Source organism: Oratosquilla oratoria, chromosome 41 (assembly GCF_046742065.1).
Source record: "Oratosquilla oratoria isolate Oo_2021 chromosome 41, ASM4674206v1, whole genome shotgun sequence".
NCBI lineage: Eukaryota > Metazoa > Arthropoda > Malacostraca > Stomatopoda > Squillidae > Oratosquilla > Oratosquilla oratoria.
The window spans coordinates 13,884,292-13,906,616 of NC_134817.1; the positions used below are offsets into that span (position 1 = coordinate 13,884,292).

The 22,325-nt window shown below is 40.6% G+C and overlaps 1 protein-coding gene across 8 annotated transcripts in view; it reads left to right on the forward strand.

The window, feature by feature from the left end:
* The window catches only part of LOC143020993 (uncharacterized), a 99,494-nt gene that overhangs the window by 22,845 nt on the left and 54,324 nt on the right, over window positions 1-22,325 (forward strand). For 6 of the 8 annotated variants that reach the window (XM_076178072.1, XM_076178076.1, XM_076178073.1 and 3 more), the window contains 2 exons: window positions 8,843-8,980; window positions 9,170-9,386. In XM_076178072.1, coding sequence (XP_076034187.1) covers window positions 8,843-8,980; window positions 9,170-9,386 — 355 coding nt within the window. Of the gene's footprint in view, window positions 1-3,023; window positions 3,150-8,842; window positions 8,981-9,169; window positions 9,387-12,738; window positions 12,950-22,325 lie in introns of those variants that run through there. The other 2 variants (XM_076178074.1, XM_076178075.1) reach the window with 2 other exon arrangements.

Below are 22,325 nucleotides of genomic sequence, written 5' to 3' on the forward strand. Positions count from 1 at the left end.
CACAAAGATACTCTCTTCTCTTCCTCCACAACCACCAAATACCAGCCTCCGGAAACATATTCATAATCATATCACTCACCGCTCCATTAACACACTGAAAGACAACACACTGCTGCATGCCAGACCCCCTGATATCCACCCTTCTGAATCCTCTCTCCCACGTAAGGACAGAGTCCACTTGGCCAGACTGCGATGCGGTCACCACCCAGCACTTCTAAGCTACCAGAGGAGGCTGGACGACCGTGTTGTGAACAGCTGCCCAGGATGTAACACTTCACCCCATACCATACAACACATAATGGAAGACTGCATTATACACAATCATGCACGCAAACAACACAACATACACTCTATAAAGGATTTGTGGGAAAACCCAGTCTCGGCTGTGGCCTTCCTTGGGGAGACGGGACTGCTCGGACAGACAGTCTAGGGAACGACAACAACAACAACAACAACAACACTCAACAAGCTGATCCCTCTGAAATTACTACATTCACACTTGTCCCCTTTTCCCTTGTAAAGTGGAACTATACAGGCACTCCTCCAGTCCTCCGGCACTCTACTCCTCTCTCCAGCAAACATTAAATAACCTGACCAACCAGTCCACCATCACTCTACCTCCTTTATTCAGACATTCCGCATGGCATCCATCCAGACCAGGTGCCTTCCTGCTTTCATCATCTTAACAACTGCCTTCACCTCATCCTTCCTTATTTCTCCTCCATTCTCCTCACTCATCACTCTCATTTTCTTCGCATTTCCCACTGCAGCTATCTTTCCTTCCCTATCCTCCTTCACATTTAGCAACTCCCTAAAATATTCTGCCCATCTTCCCCTTACTGCCTTCTCTTCCATTATCATTTCTCCATCTGCACCTTTTACCTTTTCTTCTCTACTTGATTCGCCTCCTCTTCCTCTCTTAATTTCTTTCCAAAACATCTTTTTATTACTTTCAAAATTTTCTGTCATACTCTTACCCCATTTCACATCTGCTCTCCTCTTTGCAACCTTTACCTTTTGCTTTACTTCTCTTTTCTTTTCTTTGTACCTCTCATATGACTCCCTCGTCCTATTTTGTAACCAATCTGTGAAAGCTCGCTTCTCTTCTACAACCTTCTTTGTTTCCTCATCCCACCATTCACTACCCTTTCTTTTATTTCCCCCTGTCCTTCTTGTTCCACACACCATCCTTGCACACTTTATGACTCCCTCCTTGAACCATCCCCATTCCTCCTCCACACCCAGCTCTACTCTATCCTTTACTCCCTCCCACTCCTCCTTCAGCTTCTTTCCGTACTCCTTCTCCTTTTCCTTTTCATTCAGAGTTCACTCTAAGAACCTCCCTACCTTTTGTCCCTTTCCTCTTTCTCCATCTATCCTCCACTCTCAACTTACCTTCCACCAAAAAATGATCTGATATTCCCCCACCCTCTCCCCTTAGCACATGTACATCCTTAACTGTTCCTATCATAATCCTATTTACCACTACATAATCCATTAGCGCTCTATCTACCACACTTCCCTCCACCACCCTCTCCCATGTGTACTTATGCTTGACTTTCTTCCAAAACACTGTATTTGCTATCATCAACTCTCTTTCTAGACACATTTCCACCATCAACTCTCCACTACGATTCTTTCCTGGAACTCCACATTTCCCAACCACTCCATCGATTGGACCATTTCCTACCCTAGCATTAAGGTCTCCCAGTACTATTACATTGACATTTCTTCCTAAATCCTCTATGCACTCATTTAAATCTATCCAAAAGGCCTCCCTTTCTTCTACACTCTTCTCACTGCCAGGCCCATATGCACTTACAAAGACCCACATCTCCTTTCCCAGTTTCACCTTCATCCACATTATCCTTGAGGAAACCTCCTTCCACTCCACTACCCGTTTACCTATCTCTTCACTTACTAGAATAGCCACCCCTTCCCTCCCTTGCCCTCTCTTCACTCCTGATAACCTCCCACTTACACTCTCAAACTTACACTCACCCTTCCCTTTCAACTTAGTTTCACTCAAAGCCAACACATCCATCTTTCTTCTCACAAACATACTACCTATCTCTTCCCTTTTACTCTCATCTGTACCACATCCACGCACATTAAAAAACCCAAACCTTAGGGTGTTGGTCCGAGAACTTCCAGACCCTCTTATGCCTTCTCTTTTTTGTTTAGGAATGTCCCCTGTGGGGCTACAAGGAGATAACAGAAGGAAAAAATAATGTGGAATTGGTTATAATAAAAGTTAAAAACAGCAACATGAAAAGTATAATTTTTTTAGTAATATACCGGTATGTGCCCCCAAAAACTTATTCTTGGACAGAGGGTGACCATTCCAAAATGTTGAAGATACAAAGCATGCATTTAATGAACTACTAAAAGAAGGAGGAAACATAGTAATTATGGTTGACTTAACTCTAAAGAAATATGTTGGGAAGAGATGACAGTGAAAGGTGGAGGGGGAAATATGCTTTTGGATATGACCATTGAATACACAATGACTCAGTGGGTGAGGGAAAATACCAGATATAAAAATAATGAAGAACCATTGAGACTAGATTTAATATTTAATCAGAGCCTAAAGTTGTGGATAAAATGGAATACAAGACACCAATTGGGAAGAGTGATCACATACTAATAGAGTTCAGACTAAAAGAACAAATTGATGTGAGAAAAAATAAACACAAAAAAGGAAGACTAATGTACAACAAAATGGACTTTGAGAATCTCAGAAAATTCTAAGGGAATGACGAGATCTCGAGTCCCGAGATCTCATTTGATGAACCCTAGTGTTAATTTGTTCATATGACCTTTTAAATCCCTCCCATCCTTAATCAAGAGATCTCCTCTGCCAATGCAATATATCCCCTTTAGTGACCTGATTAAAAAACTCACCATCCTAATCCCATGAAGTGGGAAGTGAGAAACCTCTGGTAGGGCAAGCCATGTCAGTTATTGAAAAGTCTTTGGGTGTTTTAGGCTGATGTTTGGGTTGCCTCCCCACCTGGCCAGGGATGTTCGGAACCAATGCAGGAAACCAGCAGTGGGTCCCAGAAATCAAACTCATAACCACCTGCCCATGAGTTCAACATGGGATCCACTGTGTACTCATATCACCTCTTTCACTTCAATCCTTCAAGGTTGGCAAACACAGTGCTTTTAGTCTTTCCTTGTATGGTTTATCTACCAGGCTGGGGACCAGTTTGGTTGCTGCCCTTTGTATTCTCTCATTCTTGCATCCTTCATTTTATGTGGGGATGGTACTACTGGTGCATATTCCAGTCTCAGAAATTTGCCTTATGAAGAGAGGCAAAGTGTGGGGTGATCAAATAGAGTTGTTCAAGTGGATCAAAGGCTTTAACAAGGGTGATGCAAACAAGGTCATCATATTAAAACAACAGGGCAGAACTCACAGTAATGGTTTTAAACTGGACAAATTTAGATTTAAGAAGGAAATAGGCAAGAATTGGTTTACTAATAGGGTGGTCAACGAAAGGAATAGACTTACTAACCATGTAGTAAGCGCTGAAACTATTAGTTGCTTTAAGAAATGATTAGACAACTTTATGGATGGGGATGACAGGTGGTGATGGATATGAGCTGCCTAGTGTAGGCCTTATGGTCTCTTGCAGTCTCCTTCATTCTTATGTTCTTATGTAATAGATGCTAAGGGGAGATTGTATGAAGGAATGATTGTGCCAACAGCACTGTACAGGGCAGAAACATGGAACATAAGAGAGGAAGAGAGAACGAGTTTGAATGTATTTATTTACCTAGTATTTACCTAGTTGTATTTTAAGGGACTAGAGCTATGCTCGTTTTGACCCGTTTTTGTATCTCTCCACATCCAATTTGCTTTTGAATTCGTGTATAGTTCTGGCATTAACTGTTTCACTGTTCAATTTGTTCCAGACATCAATCATTCTGTGTGAGAAACTGTTCTTTTTCAGATCTCTTCTGTAGCTGTCTTTCTTTAGTTTCGTTGCGTGTCCTATTGTTTCTCTTTTGTCCCATTTTAATAGATCATCTCTATCAAGAACTTCCATTCCTTTCATAGTTCTGAAAATGGTCAACAAATTGCCTCTCTCCCTTCTCTGCTCTAACATTGTCAGTTGTAATTTCTCCAATCTTTGTTCGTATGTCAAATTTGATAGTGTAGGTGCCATCTTAGTCGCCGCTCTTTGGATTCTTTCTAATTTCTTTGTGTTTTTCTTTGTGCTAGGTGCCCACATTGATATAGCATATTCTAGTTTCGGTCTTATCAATGTAACAATTAATTTCTTAACCATCTCTTCATCCATGTAGTCGAATGCCACCTTCATTGATCTTAACAAATTGTAAGTCTCTCCAAATATCTTGTTTACATGTTTGTCAGGTGTCAAGTCACTTGAGATGATTATTCCTAGGTCCCTCTCTGAGTTAACTTTCTTTACTTCTTTGTCTCCAATCATATATTTTCCCGAAACTCTATTTTTGCCTTTTCCGAACTCCATTATGCTACATTTCTTGATGTTGAAATTCATTTCGTATTTCTGACTCCATTCCCATACTTTATGTAGGTCATCTTGTAACAATCTGCAATCTTCTTCTGTTTTCACTCTCTTGAGCAATTTAGCATTGTCAGCAAAGAAATTCATGTAATAATTCACTCCTTTGTCCATATCAGTTTGAGATGAAATGCTTGAGAAGTATTATAGGGGTTACTAGGCTAGATAGAGTGAGAAATGTGGAGGTGAGGAGGAGAACAGGGGTGGAAAGGGAGTTGTTGTTGTTGTTGTTGTCATTCCCTAGACTGTCTGTCCGAGCAGTCCCGTCTCCCCAAGGAATGCCATAGCCGAAACTGGGTTTTCCCACAAAGCCTTTATAGAGCGTATGTTGTGTTGTTTGCGTGCATGATTGTGTATAATGCAGTCTTCCATTATGTGTTGTATGGTATGGGGTGAAGTGTTACATCCTGGGCAGCTGTTCACAACGCGGTCATCCAGCCTCTTCTGGTAGCTTAGAAGTACTGGGTCTACGTCGTGGGACCACCCCCCAACCCCAAGAGTTGGGGGCCAAACGGCAGCAACCACCCCTGGCCATCAGCTCTATGCAGGTGGAAAGGGAGTTGGGAGATGGGGTTGATAAAAGAGTGTTAGGATGGTTTGGACACATGGAAAGAATGAGTGATGAAAGATTAGAGGTGGAAAGAGTGAACATGAAGGGGCGACCTAGGATGAGATGGATGAATGAAGTAAAAGGGGCATTGGGAAAGAGGGGAATGTCTGTTGAGGAAGGACAGGAGAGGACAGAAGATAGGAGTGAATGGAGAATGGTTGTATATGGATTATGCTGTGATGCATGTGGTGGGTGGGTGTGGGATGGGGGGTGAGGGAGTATGTATGAGAAATACACAGTTGACACAGCCCGAAGGGACTTCTCCCTGTCTTCTCCTTTTCTGCATGAGGGGATGGAGAGGGGGGTCACCAAATTAATGAGGCAGCCTTGCTGTGGATGTGCTGTGTCTTGCAACACAGCTTCTGACCCAGGGCATTGGACAAGTTGCAGAGATGACCCATCATCCAGGAGGTGCCAAGATAAGAGGGAGGGTAGAGGGGAGTGGAGTATGTAGGTGATGGAATGTGTGGGAGTGGTTTCTATGCCTTTGTCTTTTTGTATGTATTATTTCTTTCTGTGTCACTGTTGTTTCTTTCATTAGGGGGATCTTTCTCTCTGTCCTTCCTCCCAATTTTGTGAACTTTAAATTGTGAATACAGATTTAAAATGTTAGATTATAGTTTCAGCCATTTCTACATCATCTATGTGTTCATTATTTTCTTCACGCAGTTTCAATATTTTGTATTTGTCGTTTAGTTTATCATCTACATACCTGTAGAATATTGTAGGTTGGTCTTTACATTTTTCTATTATGTTTTATCATAGTTTCTTTTTTCTTCTCTGCACATTTTTACATATTTATTTCTTAGTTTGATGTATTTTACCTAGTTGTATTTACCTAGTTGTATTTTGCGGGAAGGGGAGCTATGCTCGTGTTGTCCCGCCTTTGTATCTTGCAGTGTCTAGTTTGTTTTTAAACTCATGAATGGTTTTTGCGCATACTATTTCATTGTCCAGTTTGTTCCAAGTGTCCAAAACTCTATGAGGAAAACTGTTTTTCTTCAGTTCTCTTCTATAGCTATGTTTTTTTATTTTCTTTCCATGTCCTCTTGTGTTTCTTTTGTCCCAGTTAAGTAAGTTCTCACTATCGAGTACCTCTGTGCCTTTCATGATTCTGTAGATGGTCAATAGGTCACCTCTCTCTCTTCTTTGCTCCAGTGTCGGTAACTCCAGTTTAGCCAATCTCTCTTCGTATGATAGGTTTGCAAGTGCAGGTGCCATTTTTGTAGCTGCTCTTTGGATTCTTTCTATTTTCTTTATATTCTTTTTGGTACTGGGGGACCACAATGTCGCTGCATACTCTAATCTAGGCCTTATCAATGTAACCAATATTTTTTTCATCATGTCTTCGTCCAAGTATGTAAACGCCACTTTTATTGATCTTAGCAAGTTGTAAGTCTTCCCGACAATTTTGTTAATCTGTATATCATAGGACAAGTCGTTCGTGATAATTACTCCCAAATCTTTTTCGGATCCTACTTTCTTTACTTCTTTGGTTCCAATTGTATATTTTCCTGATATTCTGTTTTTGCTTTTTCCAAACTCCATTATGCTACACTTCTTCGTATTAAAGTCCACTTCCCATTTCTGACTCCAGTTCCATACCCTATTTAGGTCTTCTTGCAGTGCTTCACAGTCCTCATCAGTTTCTATTTTCCTTAGCAGTTTGGTGTCATCGGCAAAGAAGCTCATGTAGCAGTTCACGTCCTCATCCATGTCATTCATATAGATAGCAAACATTATTGGTGCCAGCACAGATCCTTGCGGTACTCCACTGATCACCTCTTTCCAGTCTGAATATTTTTCTCTGAGCACTACTCTCATCTTTCTACCAGTCAGAAAGTCCTCTATCCATTTTAGTAGGTTTCCCTGTATTCCTCCTATGTGTTCCAGTTTTTTTAGTAGTTTTCTGTGTGGTACTTTGTCAAAGGCTTTTTGCAAGTCTAGGAATGTTTGCCTTTTTTTGTCTTTCCATATCTTCCAGGCTTTGTCTCTTCTGTCTTTAGCCTCACTACACTTTTTGTTATACCAAAACTTTATGTATGCCCATTTTTGTTTTTTCTTTGATATTTATCTGTTCCCTCGTATTTTTCTTTTGACATGTTCCATTTGTCTTTCATAATTTTGTCTTCATTTAAAGTTTTTGCCTACTTAGCATTTTGAAAAAATTGTCTAAGTTTTTCAAAATATGTTTTATTGTACATTCTTCCTTTTCTATATTTCCCATTTCTTCTCACATCAATTTGTTCTTTTAGTTCAAACTCTGTTAGTATGTGGTCACTCTTCCCAATTGGTGTCTTTTATTCTGTTTTATCCACGATTTCAGGCTCTGATGTAAATAATAAATCTAATCTCGATGGTCCCTCACTGTTTCTATATCAGGTATTTTCCTTCACCCATTGAGTCAATGTGTATTCAATGGTCATATCCAGTAGAATATTTCCCCAAAGTTCTTCTCCACCTTTCACTGTCATTTCTTCCCAAAATATTTCTTTTGAATTAAAATCACCCATAATTGCTATCCTTCCTCCTTCTTTCAATAATTCAATTAATGCATTCTTTGTGTCTTCTAGTATTTTGGAATGATCACTATCTGTCCAAGCTTGTGTTTTCTGAGGGCAAATATATTGCTATCAATTTTCTACTTTTCATATTTCTTTTTTCAACTTTAATCTTAATCAATTCCAAATTATTTTTTTCTTCTGTTATCTTTGTTACATTTAAACCTTTCTTAGTCAAAATCATGACTTCACCCTGTTTCTCTGTTCTATTTTTCATCCAATGGTTGTATAGAACTCGTTCTACAGTATTTGATGGTAGTAAACCTTTTAATTTTCTCTTCAAAATTTCCATTATATCTGGTTTCTCTATTAAAAGGTAGTCGTTTAATTCGTCTATTCCAGAAATCATACCGTCTATGTATATGTTATTTTTTATTTTTTCTTCTCTTTTGGTTTGTTTCTTTTTTCTTTTTCTTTTTTTTTTTTTTTTTAATGTACCATTTTCTCAGCCTCAGGTCCAGTACTCTCCAAAAAAAAAAAAAAAAAAAAACTTTTTTAGTCTCCTTTCTTTTCTTTCTCAATTTCCTCATTGCTCATTCCCTTTTTTATCCATACATTTTTATAATTTTCACTATTTGCCAGCATTGCTGCTTTTGATAGTACCTCTTCAGCTATCATTTGAGTCCTTAGTTTGATTCTTAGTGGCCTATAGTGTTTTCCTCTAGAGTATTGTCTCATTCTATACACCTCAATTACTTTGAGCAATTCTTGTCCCTCTTCTTGAACCTTTTTCAGAATTTCCTTTGCAATTTCTCTTCTTTTTCTTTTTGGTATTTGTACATATGTTTTTCTTTAATACCATAAACTGCAATGCACTTCTTTTGGTATTTGTACATATGTTTTTCTTTAATACCATAAACTGCAATGCACTTTTTTTTTTTATCCACTGTGTCTCTTACCAAGTTTTCCTTTTCTGTAATTACCCGTATTACCTTTTAGCATTTTCCTCTACCTGCTGTTGTACTATTTCTTTAAACCTTTGTATCTTCTTTTCTTTTCCATCTTTGTGAGGAGTTAAGACATAGACTTAGGAATGTTGGCTATTTATACCAGTGAGAGTGGTTACTTCCAGAGAAGTATTTCTTTAATTTTCTGTTTGATATTCTGATTTTCAGAACACAGTTACTACTACTCACACTGTACAACCTTCATGTGAAGAACCCTGCTAGACATAAAAAGGGATTCTTCCATTGGGAACTGGATATCTATAAGTACATCGTCCAGCACTGGAATGATCTCTTCCGGGACAATGGGTGAGTTATTATCTTCTTTCTCGTTGTGTTGTTCTGAAAGCTGGATGCTTGAGAGAAGCACCTCTGTTTCATTCTTCCTCAGGTCCCATTAACATCCTCACCTCCATCAGGGTGTTCAGTCATGATGTACATGCACTCTGTCTCCAGATCTCTCTACAATGATTAATTTTGAACATTCTGATATTACAGACTGGGGAGGAAAGAACATATTCGGGGTATTATATTGACATATCTATCACAATACCCTCACCTCTTTACTGGAGGACATGATTTGGTTAATGATGGAGGGTGGTATAAGTTGTGCCAAGTTTTACCTCCAGCTGTACTCCTTCATCAAGAGGCTCAGAAGAAGAAAGATAGAAATACTAACCAAGGAGGACCCACTAATAAGAAAGCCAGATTTGAGGTAAATTTTATGTATGCATATATATTTTGACTAATTCAGTATTTTAAAAAGGATATTTTAGGATGATATTTATGAAAGGCAGGAGACAGAGATGACCATCCACAAGGAGTTAAGATGAGAGGGAGACAAGGGTGGTGGATGGGAGTGGAGTGGGTGCATGCCTTTTGACTTGGCTACCTCCCATATAAGGGGGGGGAAGCCTTTAGTGTGTGTGTGTGTATATATATATATATATATATATATATATATATATATATATATATATATATGTAATGAATATATATACATATGGTTTGGATGATGGAGAACATAAACACAGGGGAAGGCACAGAACCCTAAACACTCAAACGTTTCGTTCACATAGAACTTCTTCAGAAGAAGTTCTACGCGAACAAACTGTTAGAGTGTTTAGGGTTCCGTGCCTTCCCCTGTGTTTATGTTCTCCATCATCCAAATCATTTGTCTAAATTACTTATGTATGTACAGGTAGTCGTCGACTTACGACTGAGTTCGGTTCCGACAGACAGGTCGTAAGTCGATCTGGACGCAAGTCGGATTTTATATATATACAGTATATATTACCCTTTATATATTATTTTTGTTACTGTATATATGTTTTGTATATTATATTTAACATACTGAAATAATCTTAGCATCTTTGAACTATGTTGTATAGTATTTTTAACCTTTTTATAATTTTATCTGATTTTCTTTGGGAAACGTAGCTTAGGCCTAAGCATACTGAATAAAAACCTATCATCTTTGACCTATGATATTAGATACTGTATTTTTCAAAATTTTTATTATTTTACCACCAGACTTTCTTAACCCCTTCCATACGGTGCCGCACACGTAGGCGTCATGGGGAGCGAGTGTATTCGCGAGGCTGCCATATCGGCGTCTTGATTATATTTATTGTAGTCGCCCCTCCATAATGACATTCTTTCTAATTCTTTTGTAATCGCATTTTCTATGGTTATCAAAATTCACGGGTGAAGAGAGAACGATCGATATAAGCGGTGACTATATTTTATGATGCGAGTATTAATACGACACGTCGTACGGCTGGCATTGGCTGCTGCCACCGAGATCTAAGTCCATGACGCCTACATGTGCGGCACCGTATGGAAGGGGTTAAGGAAACGTATGCATACTGAATAAAATCGTATTATCTTTGAGCTACGTTCTTTAATATTCATTAACTTTTTATAATTTTTGTTAGGAAACGCAGCCTAGGCCTACGCATACTGAATAAAGTCCTGTCATCTTTGACCTACAACTACTTTTTTGTTTGTTAAATTAAAATCATTGCAAGGCACAATTAGGAAAATTTCTATTTCAAAACACATTCTTTTCGTTTACGTACTATACCGAAAATATCGACAACAGAGCATAAACAAAGTTTACTGTTACATTTTATTAATCGCAAAACATAAAAATACAAAATGCTGTACCGAACATATTGTTATCGACAACAGACTAAGCATAAAAAAGTTTTACTGTTACATTTTATTAATTGCAAAACATATAAAAATACAAAATGTAAGGTAAAATTTTATTTCAAAACACATTCTTTTCGTTTACGTACTGTACCGAACATATTGTTATCGACAACAAACTAGCCTAGGCATAAAAAAAAGTTTTACTGTTACATTTTATTAATTGCAAAATATATAAAAATACAAAATGCAATGCAAAATTAGGAAACATTTTACTTCAAACAAACAAAATGAAAGAATATTTAGCTGGCTGAAATGCTGACGCTGCCGGCAGCCTGCCAAAATTGTCGTACTTGCGTCTCGTGGCGTGCAAAGTAATTGTACTGCACTGCCAGGCATAACATTGCAATTCTATTACTCTATTAAATGTTAAATATTATTGCACTATCTCGTGGTCGTAAAGTCGATCAGTCGTAAGTCGCATAGGTCGTAAGTCGACGACTACCTGTATATCATATATGATATATATATATATATATATATATATATATATATATGTATAATATATATAGTCGAACCTCGAAAGCCCGGACTAATTGGGGGGAAGGGTGGTCCGGTCATGCCAAACATCCGGTCATGGAAAATATTGCCCTAACACCCGTAAATTTTCATAGCGGTATACGTATAGGTACTGTATGATATGGCATAGAAATACATAAGAATAATACTCTAACACTGTAATAATAACAATACTGTAATAATAATGCTATAATACTAATAATTCTGTAATAATAACTGTAATACAGGCATGTAAATGTACTGTATATACAGTGTACTCTACTGTATTTTTTATTACGTACACTGTAAATATCAGAAGGTATGCACATGGGACAGTGGTGGCGGCCAGGGTTGCTGCATTTTCTACACTGCCGTGTAGAATGGGAGTGTTGCCATACCGGGGCATACATTTTTCTCGGGCGTGTGCAGACTTTCATAGCAAGATATACTTGTCAAACTTTGACAAAATGGTGGTTCTAGTTTTTTGTTTTTGAATGTACTGTATATAAGGCCCCCATGCCCTAACATATTCAGTAAGATATAATTTTTTTTTTATTATTATTATTGCTAAAAGAAAGCTGAAACTTTAGCATAGAATTTTTTCTACACGGTAAAAACTTATCTTTTGGGGTATAATATTTTATAAGTAACACAATTACCAATAAAAGTCACATTTTGATGTACCATTTATTATTTGATAAGTAGTTCTATGATTTTTAAACAAAAGTTTGAGTTTTTGAATGTTTTTAACAGCCCGCTGATATGTAGAAAAAATTTCCTCATGTCCTTGTGCAGTTGTCACATGCCGCTATTTTACTACGTTTTGGTACAAAATTCTATGAAACGGCAGCCCTGGTGGCGGCTTGACTGGGCCGGGTTTGAGTACACGTGTATGGCCGTCGCTGCCATCTACTGGACAAATAGGGAACTTTGCTTGAAAAGTCCGCCCTTTGTTCATTTCGACCGGTCATACGAGGGTCCGGGCTTTCGAGGTTTGACTGTATATATATATATATACCCGGTAGAGATATATATATATATGTATATGTATATGTACATATATATGCATATAGTACATATACATATATATATGCATACATGTATATACATATACATATGTATATATACTCCCTTGCTCAATAAGTAATGAGAAAATGTCAGGAGAGACACTATTTTCATAAGCTTACAAAACTGTCTCCTTCAAAATAATTGCCTCTCGCATATACACACTTCTGCATGCATCTTTCCCAATCCTGGAAGACCTCAAAGTCCTTTTTCAGTAGTCCCTTCAGGTAATTTTCCGATCCCTCTTTCAGCTCCTCTGTTGACTGGAATCTGGTTCTCCTGAGGCTGTCTTTCATGCATGGGAACAGGAAGAAGTTGCAAGGATCCTTGGTCAGGGATGTAGGGTGGGTGTTGTACCACTTTCATTCCCCTGTCGGCCATCCAGGTGGTCACCAGCGTTGACTTGTGGCATGGGGTATTGTCCTGGTGGAACTGACCACTCTTCCACTGCTGAGGCCTCTTCTTCCTCATCTTCTCCCTGAACCTTTTCAGAACAGTAAGGTAATATTCCTTATTGGCGGTTTGACCCTGAGGAACCCATTCAACATGAATGAGCCCCTGGGAGCCAAAGAAAGAAATGATCATGGCCTTCTCATCTTTGCCTTTTTGGGTCTAGGGAAGGTCGCTTGCTTCCACTGATTACTCTGACGTTTGCTCTCAGGGTCGTAGGTGAACACCCAACTCTCGTCGCAAGTCACTACCTTATTCAGGAAACCTGAATCAGCCTCTATCATTTCGAGAATGTCAGTGCAACATTCCACACGAAACTGCCTCTGGTTGTCGGAGAGGATCTTTGGCATGAACTTTGCACAGACTTTGTGGAGCTTCAGATCTTCGGTCAGAACTGTCTCTATTGTACATACATATACCAAGGCTTTTTCCCCCTTTCAAAGGAGGTAGCCAAAAAGGGAAAGGCATAAAAACACTCCCACCCATTACATCCCTAAATACACTCTACACCCCTCCCACCCTCCCTCTCATCCGAGCACCTCCTGGATGACGGGTCATCCCTGCACCTTGCCCACCGCCCTGGGTCAGAAGCAGTGTCGCAAGACACAGCACATCCACAGCAAGGCCGCTTCATTTAATCGGCGACCCCCCCTCTCCGTCCCCCCTTGGATATAAGGAGAGGACGGGGAGAAATCCCTTCGGGCTACGTCAAAATTTACTCACACATACTACCCACACACCCCACCCCACCCATTCCTCCTCATGCAATCACACATCATCCATATACAACCATTCTCCACTCACCTCTGTCTTCCGTCCTCTCCCTTCCTTCCTCAACAGACATTCCCCTCTTCCCCAAAGCCCCCTTCACCCCATCCATCCACCTCATCCTAGGACGTCCCCTCATGTTCACTCCCTCCACATCTGCCTTCCATACCTCTTTTACTAGTCTTTCTTCACTCATTCTTTCCATGTGTCCAAACCATCCTAATATTCTTTCATCAACCCTATCTCCCAGCTCCTTTTTCACCCCTGTTCTCCTCCTCACCTCCTCATTTCTCACTCTATCCAGCCTAGTAACCCCCACCATACTTCTCAGACACCTCATCTCAAACACATTCAAACTCCTCTCTTCTTCTCTTATGTGCCACGTTTCTGCCCCATACAGTGCTGTTGGCACAATCACTCCTTCATACAGTCTCCTCTTAGCATCCATTCCTAAATGTCTATTCCTCATTACACTCTTTAATCCACCAAGGCATTTACTCACTTCTCTCAATCTACATTCTACCTCCACCTTCACTCCACCTTTTCCTGCTACACTTGCACCCAAGTATCTAAAACTATCCACTTCCTCCAGTCGCTCTCCCTTAATGTTCACTTCCAGTCTACTGCCACTTTCACCCCTTGTACATCTCATCACCTTACTTTTACCCACAATTATCTTTAGCTTTCTTCTATCACATACTCTCCCAAACTCTGTCACCAACTTCCTCAAACCCTCCTCCGATCCTGCCACAAGCGCAGTGTCGTCCGCAAACAACAGCTGGCTCACCTCCCACTTTTCTCCATTTTCTTTAACCATCTCCAATCCCTGACCAACTACCCTAGCATTCACCTCTCGCACCACCCCATCCATGTATAAGTTGAACAGCCAGGGCGACATAACGCATCCTTGACGAAGTCCCACCTTTACTTCAAACCACTCACTCTCTCCATTTCTAATCCTGACACAAGCTCTACTACTCTCATAAAAACTCTTGACAGCTCCCAAAAGCTTTCCTCCTATCCCATAAATCTACATAACCTCCCACAGTGCCTTTCTGTCTACCCTATCATAAGCCTTTTCCAGATCCATAAAAGCCCAAAAAACATCCTTCCCCTTTCCTATAGCTTTCTCACATATCTGTCTTACCACAAAGATCTGATCTACACAACCTCTACCTGTCCTAAATCCACCCTGTTCCTCACCAATTACTCCTTCTGTTCCTCTCCTAATCCTCTCAATCAAGATCCTCCCATAAGCCTTCCCTACTACACTTAACAGGCTAATCCCTCTGAAACTACTACATTCACACTTGTCCCCTTTTCCCTTGTAAAGAGGAACTATGCAGGCACTTCTCCAGTCCTCCGGTACTCTACCCTCTCTTCAGCAAACATTAAATAACCTCACCAACCAGTCCACCATCACTGAACCTCCCTTTTTCAGACATTCCGCATGGCATCCATCCAGACCAGGTGCCTTACCTGCTTTCATCATCTTAACAACTGCCTTCACCTCATCCTTCCTTATTTCTCCTCCATTCTCCTCACTCATCACTCATTTTCTTCTCATTTCCCACTGCAGCTATCTTTCCTTCCCTATCCTCCTTCACATTTAGCAACTCCCTAAAATATTTTGCCCATCTTCCTCTTACACCTGTCTCTTTCGTTAGCATCTCTCCATCTGCACCTTTTACCTTTTCTTCTCTACTTGATTCGCCTCCTCTTCCTCTCTTAATTTCTTTCCAAAACATCTTTTTATTACTTTCAAAATTTTCTGTCATACTCTTACCCCATTTCACATCTGCTCTCCTCTTTGCCTCCTTTACCTTTTGCTTTACTTCTCTTTTCTTTTCTTTGTACCTCTCATATGACTCCCCCGTCCTCTTTTGTAACCAATCTGTGAATGCTCGCTTCTTCTCTTCTACAACCTTCTTTGTTTCCTCATCCCACCATTCACTACCCTTTCTTCTATTTCCCCCTGTCCTTCTTGTTCCACACACCATCTTTGCACACTTTGTGACTCCCTCCTTGAACCATCCCCATTCCTCCTCCACACCCATCTCTGCTCCATCCTTTACTCCCTCCCACTCCTCCTTCAGCTTCTTTTCGTACTCCTTCTCCTTTTCCTTTTCATTCAAGGAGTTCACTCTAAGAACCTCCCTACCTTTTGTCCCTTTCCTCTTTCTCCATCTATCCTCCACTCTCAACTTACCTTCCACCAAAAAATGATCTGATATTTCCCCACCCTCTCCCCTTAGCACATGTACATCCTTAAGGGGGTACGCGACACCTGGGGGGGTGAATTTGGTCAAGATATGATATTTTTCAAAACTGTGTTCAAAATGTTTGTATACCACTTAGAAATAAATCTCGACAAATAATTTTCCAGCCGCGCGCAATTTAAAGGTCCTGGGTGAGGTTTAAAGGGACAGATTTAAAGGCGCAACCCACACTAGAGGGAGGCGTGCCACTTAGGACCTTCAGGCGCAGCGAATAACGTTGAAATTTGATTGAATTTACACTTGCCCAGTGTATCAACGGCCAATACGATTGTGGAGGGGAAGGGAGGAAGGTGGAGGGAGAATATTTCGCCAACTTTGTGCGAAACTAAGCGTTAGTTCCCGGCTAGCTCTGAAAAGGGAAGTACGCATGTCTCATGAGCTCTCATTGCAATCTATTACTTTAGCTAGTACATATTACTCTTTAGTACAGTCATCATGGGTAGCAAAAAGAACAAAAGAACATCACAATGACAAAAAACAGCAGTTGAAGATGGCAAGCAGTCAAAGACGACTAAAGATCTCACCACCTCTCACTCCACCACCGCCCTCACCTGCACCTCTGTGACGGTGACAGAGGTAAAGGACAACATTAGACTAAACAATTCAAAGAGGAAGATTAAATCCAAAGAAGAAAGCAAGAGGAAAAAGATCAAGGCTATACAGGAAGAAGAAAGAAGAAGGGACATCATATGATTCTGGAGGGGGTGCCCTACCAACATAGATTGGCGAGGGGAATCTGATGAGGAAAGAGAAGGCGCCCACTACTGGAAAATAAACCTCTTTCCAATGATTTAGATACCCTGAAGACCCCCAGCAGAGAGGTTTCATATGAAGAAACCGCCAAAGGTGCAAAAAAGCAAATTATATGATGTTGTCGTCTGTGCGTCGTCACTACTGTGACATACTTATACTTTAGTTTTTCAGTATTTAAAGTACTTATAATTAAAATATGTTGATAATTTTTACTGTACTTAATATATAATAAGAATTAAGCCATGAAAAAATCAGTCAAATTGGTGAAACTATAAGCAAGTTACAGATATATTCATATTTCAAGTTGCCATATCTCCGTTCGATATTTTTCTATTTTTTTTAATCATAAAAAATCTAATATACATCAGATTTAAATGAAACTTACTGGGAATATTACTTTTAGTAATTGCTAGGGCCGATCATTCGAATATTTTGAATAGGATGAAAGAGTTTGGAGTAATAATGGAAACGAGCAAAGAAATTGTATTTTTCACGATTTTTGCCAGACATTAAAATTGAAATGCCTGTATGCAAAAGTATAAAGGAAATTGTTCAATTACTCAATGACCGGCCCTAGGTGTGCCTACTGACTAATCATAGCCAAAATATAAAACAAATTGGTCCACGTATTATGGTGCTGTGCACTTGTAAATGTTGCTACTGGTATACGTACATGTGTACATGTGTACATGTGTACATACATCATTCTGCTTCACCTAAAATGTAGGCAATATGGATACCTATTTACCTGAGAAGTTTCTGCTCTTTACTCTAAATATTTTAGAAAATGACCTCCAGGTGTCGCGTACCCCCTTAACTGTTCCTATCATAATCCTATTTACCACTACATAATCCATTAGCGCTCTATCTACCACACTTCCCTCCACCACCCTCTCCCATGTGTACTTATGCTTGACTTTCTTCCAAAACACTGTATTTGCTATCATCAACTCTCTTTCTAGACACATTTCCACCATCAACTCTCCACTACGATTCTTTCCTGGAACTCCACACTTCCCAACCACTCCATCGATTGGACCATTTCCCACCCTAGCATTAAGGTCTCCCAGTACTATTACATTGACATTTCTTCCTAAACCCTCTATGCACTCATTTAAATCTATCCAAAAGGCCTCCCTTTCTTCCATGCTCTTCTCACTGCCAGGCCCATATGCACTTACAAAGACCCACATCTCCTTTCCCAGTTTCACCTTCATCCACATTATCCTTGAGGAAACCTCCTTCCACTCCACTACCTGTTTGCCTATCTCCTCACTTACTAGAATAGCCACCCCTTCCCTCCCTTGCCCTCTCTTCACTCCTGATAACCTCCCACTTACACTCCCAAACTTACACTCACCCTTCCCTTTCAACTTAGTTTCACTCAAAGCCAACACATCCATCTTTCTTCTCACAAACATACTACCTATCTCTTCCCTTTTACTCTCATCTGTACCACATCCACGCACATTAAAAGACCCAAACCTTAGGGTGCTGGTCTGAGGTCCTCCAGCACCCCTTATGCCTTCACTTTTGTTTTTAGGATATATGCCCCGTGGGGCTACAGGGAGAAGGATGCCTAGTCCCACTCCCCGTCCCTTTCTTCTCGCCTCTTACGATCCAAGTGGGATACTTGGTGGCAGTATTCTTTTCCCCCACCACAGGGAATGTCTCTATTGTGCCAATACTAATACCAACAGCTTCAGATTTCATCCTCACAGATATTTGACAGTCTTGCATCACTAACCTTTGCACTTCCTCAATGTTTTCCTCCTTGCGTGCACTTTTCGGTGCTCCAGATCCGGGTTTATCCTCAACCTGTTCATTTCCTTCAGGAAATCTGTTAAACCACCGATAGAAACTTGCTTGGCTCATCTGTTCATCTCCATAGGCCTTCTTAACATTCCATAAGCTTCTTGTATGATTTTCTTAAGTTTAACCACTTCCATACAGTGACGCCTACGTAGGCGGCATGAGGAGCAAGTGGGTACTCGATGATGCCGACGTCGGCATCTTGATTATATTTATTGTAGTCGTACCTACATAACTTCCATTCTCTCTAAACTGGCTTCATCATATTTTCTATGGTTATCAAAATACACGGGTGAAAGAGAACAAACGATGAGCACTGACTTTATTTTTTATAATGCGATTATTATGATGCAACATCGCACGTTGGGCAGCTAATGCTGCCAGACGTGCGATGTGCCCCGGAGTGAAGAGGTTAACACAAAATTTGATGGTGTAACATTGCTCCATGTTTCCCTGCATCTTGACAAGTGTTCACAGATTGGCAAACCAAAACAGACTGGTTCCACCACATTCACCGCTGCAATCAGACCTACAAATATAGAAAGTTGCCAGTTAGTCATTTTATAAAATATATGTATGTGTACTTCACCATGAAGTGATATTTTGATCAAATCATATTTAATATCTCGCCTGACATTTTCTCATTACTTATTGAGCAAGGGAGTATATATATATATATATATATATATATATATATATATGTATATATATATATATATATATATATATATATACATATACATACATACATACATATACCAAAGGCTTTTACCCCCTTACACAGGGGTAGCAAAAAAAAAAAAAAAAAGGCTTGGAAACCACTCCCACCCATTCCATTCCCTACATATTCCACTCCCCTCCACCCTCCTCCCTCCCTCTTATCTTGGCACCACCCCGATTATGGATCAACCCTGCATCCAGTCCACTGCCCAGGATCAAAATCAGTGTCGCAAGATGCAGCACAACCACAGCAAGGCCACTTCATGCAGAAAAGGAAAAGATGGAGAGAAATCCCTTTGGGGGCTGCGTCAAATTATTTCTCGTACTTCTTCACCCCCCATCCCCCACCCACTCCCCCTCATGCATCACAGCATCATCCATACACAACCCCTCTCCATTCACCCCCATCTTCTGTCCTCTCCTGTCCTTCCCCAACTGATATTCCTCTCTTTTGTAATGCCCCTTTCACCCCATCCATCCATCTCATCCTAGGATGCCCCCTCATATTCACTCCTTCCACCTCTGCCGTCCACACCTCTTTTACTAATCTTTCTTCACTCATTCTTTCCATGTGTCCAAATTATCCTAATACTCTTTCATCAACCCTATCTCCCAGCTCCCTTTCCACCCCCGTTCTCCTCACCTCCTCATTTCTCACTCTATCTAGCCTAGTAACCCCTATCATACTTCTCATACGTTTCATCTCAAACTCATTCAAACTACTCCTCTCTTCCTCTTTTATGTTCCATGTTTCTGCCCCGTACAGTGCTGATGGCACAATCACTCCTTCATACAATCTCCTCTTAGCATCTGTTCCTAAATGTCTATTTCTCATTACACTTTTTTAGTTCCCCAAGGCATTTACTTGTACAGTGGTACCTCTACTTACGAAAGGCTCTACATACGAAATTTTCAGGTTACGAAACACTTCTTCAGAAAAATATTGCCTCTTGTTATGAAAGAAATTTCAGGATACGAAAGGCGAAAATTTCAAAATACGCGCTGCTACTCACAGCTCCCAGAGTCCATCGAATGTAAACATACTTGTAGTATCCTGTATCTTGGTTTGAAAGTGACGGGTCCGAGCTGCTCTGCCATTGGCTATTGCCCAGCATCTTCCTGGCATCCCATTGGGTAGGAGGGACCTCTGTGTGTATGTGCGTATACCCAGAATCCTCTTCATTTTCCCGTCGGCCCACAAGGATCACCAAAGCCTCAGTCTCACACTAGCGAAATTCAGTAAAGCATGAAGTGTTCGGACAGTTTTTCGTCAGCTTTTGTTAGTGTTTATTGCAACTTTATGTGTGTGTATTAACTTTTATTCACTATGGGCCCCAAGAAAATGATGGAGAAAAGTGGTGAGAAGAAGAAGAGAGTTGTTTTGTCCATACAAACAAAGCAAGAGATAATAGAAAAGTACGAAAAAGGGATGCGTTTAGTTGATCTCGCCAAAGAATATGGCCGTAATCCATCTACGATCGGCACGATATTAAAACAAAAGGAAGCCCTAAAAGCTACGAGTCCTTCCAAAGGCCTCTCTGTCATTTCGAAGAGGAGGTCGGCAGTGAACAATGAGATGGAGAGGTTGTTTCTTGTGTGGATAAAGGAGAAAGATAGCTGGAGACACAGTGACCAAGACCATAATTTGCGAAAAGGCGACCGCCATCTTTAATGACCTCGTAAAGATGGATGCAGGCGAGGGAACTTCGGCGCAAGAACCACACCATGAGTTTAAGGCATCGTGTGGGTGGTTCGAGAAGTTCAAAAGGAGGACTGGAATTCGCTCTGTTGTTTGGCATGGCAAGGCATCTAGCGCCGACCAGAAAGCGGCCGACGAATTTGTGCGAAAATTTGAACAATTGGTGATCGATGAAGGCTATGTTGCACAGCAAGTTTTTAATTGTGACGAGACTGGCCTTTTATGGAAAAAGATGCCTCGCCGTACCTTTATCACAGTAGAAGAGAAAAAAATGCCAGGCCACAAGCCCGTGAAGGACCGCCTTACACTTGCCCTTTGTGCCAATGCGAGTGGGGATTGTAAAATCAAGCCCCTGCTGGTGTACCACTCCGAAAATCCCAGAGCATTTAAGGCCCACAAAATATTAAAAGAAAAACTTCAGGTGCTATGGAGGGCCAATGCCAAGGCCTGGGTTACCAGACAATTTTTTGTTGAGTGGGTCAATTTGATTTTTGGCCCTGCTGTTAAGAGGTACCTAGAGGAGAACAATCTCCCCATCAAGTGCCTCCTCATTCTCGAAAATGCACCTGCCCACCCACCCAGCCTCGAAGATGATATCCTGAAGGAGTTCTCATTTATTAAGGTGCTGTACCTCCCACCTAACACCACCTCTATACTCCAGCCCATGGACCAACAAGTCATTTCGAACTTCAAGAAACTCTACACGAAACACTTGTTCAAGAGGTGTTTCGACATCACTGACAACACCCAGCTTACCCTTCGTGAGTTTTGGAAGCAGCACTTCGATATTGTTGTTTGTCTCAAGATAATCGTCATGTCTTGGCAGGAGGTGACCAGGCGTACCCTTAATGCGCCTTGGAGAAAGCTGTGGACCGATGCTGTTGTCCCACAAGATTTTGAGGGGTTCGAGGTGGAGTTGGAGGGTAAAATTGAGCCTGAAGTTGATGAAATTTTTTAGCTGGGAAAGTGCATGGGGCTTGAGGTGAATGACGAGGACATTGACGAGTTGATTCAGGAGCACCACGAGGAGCTTTCGACGAAGGAGCTGAGGGAGTTGGAGGCAATGCAACACACGGCAGTGCAGGAGTTCAGTAAAGACGAAGAGGAGGCAGCCATTATTCCGACAGCCTGAATAAAAGACATTTTAGGAAAATTCTATGAAGTTTCGGAATTTGTTGAAAAGAATCACCCAGAAAAAGTGTTCACCAGTCGGGCTATCGCTCACTATGATGATGTTTGCCTTGCACATTTTCGAAAGATTGTTAAAAGCCGACAAAAGCAAACAACCTTGGATCGGTTCTTTACAAAACGTCAGGCAAAAACCACTGCTGAGAGTGAACCTGAACCGAAGAAGGCGAAAGGTGACAATGATAGCAGTTAAAACAAGAGAAAAATT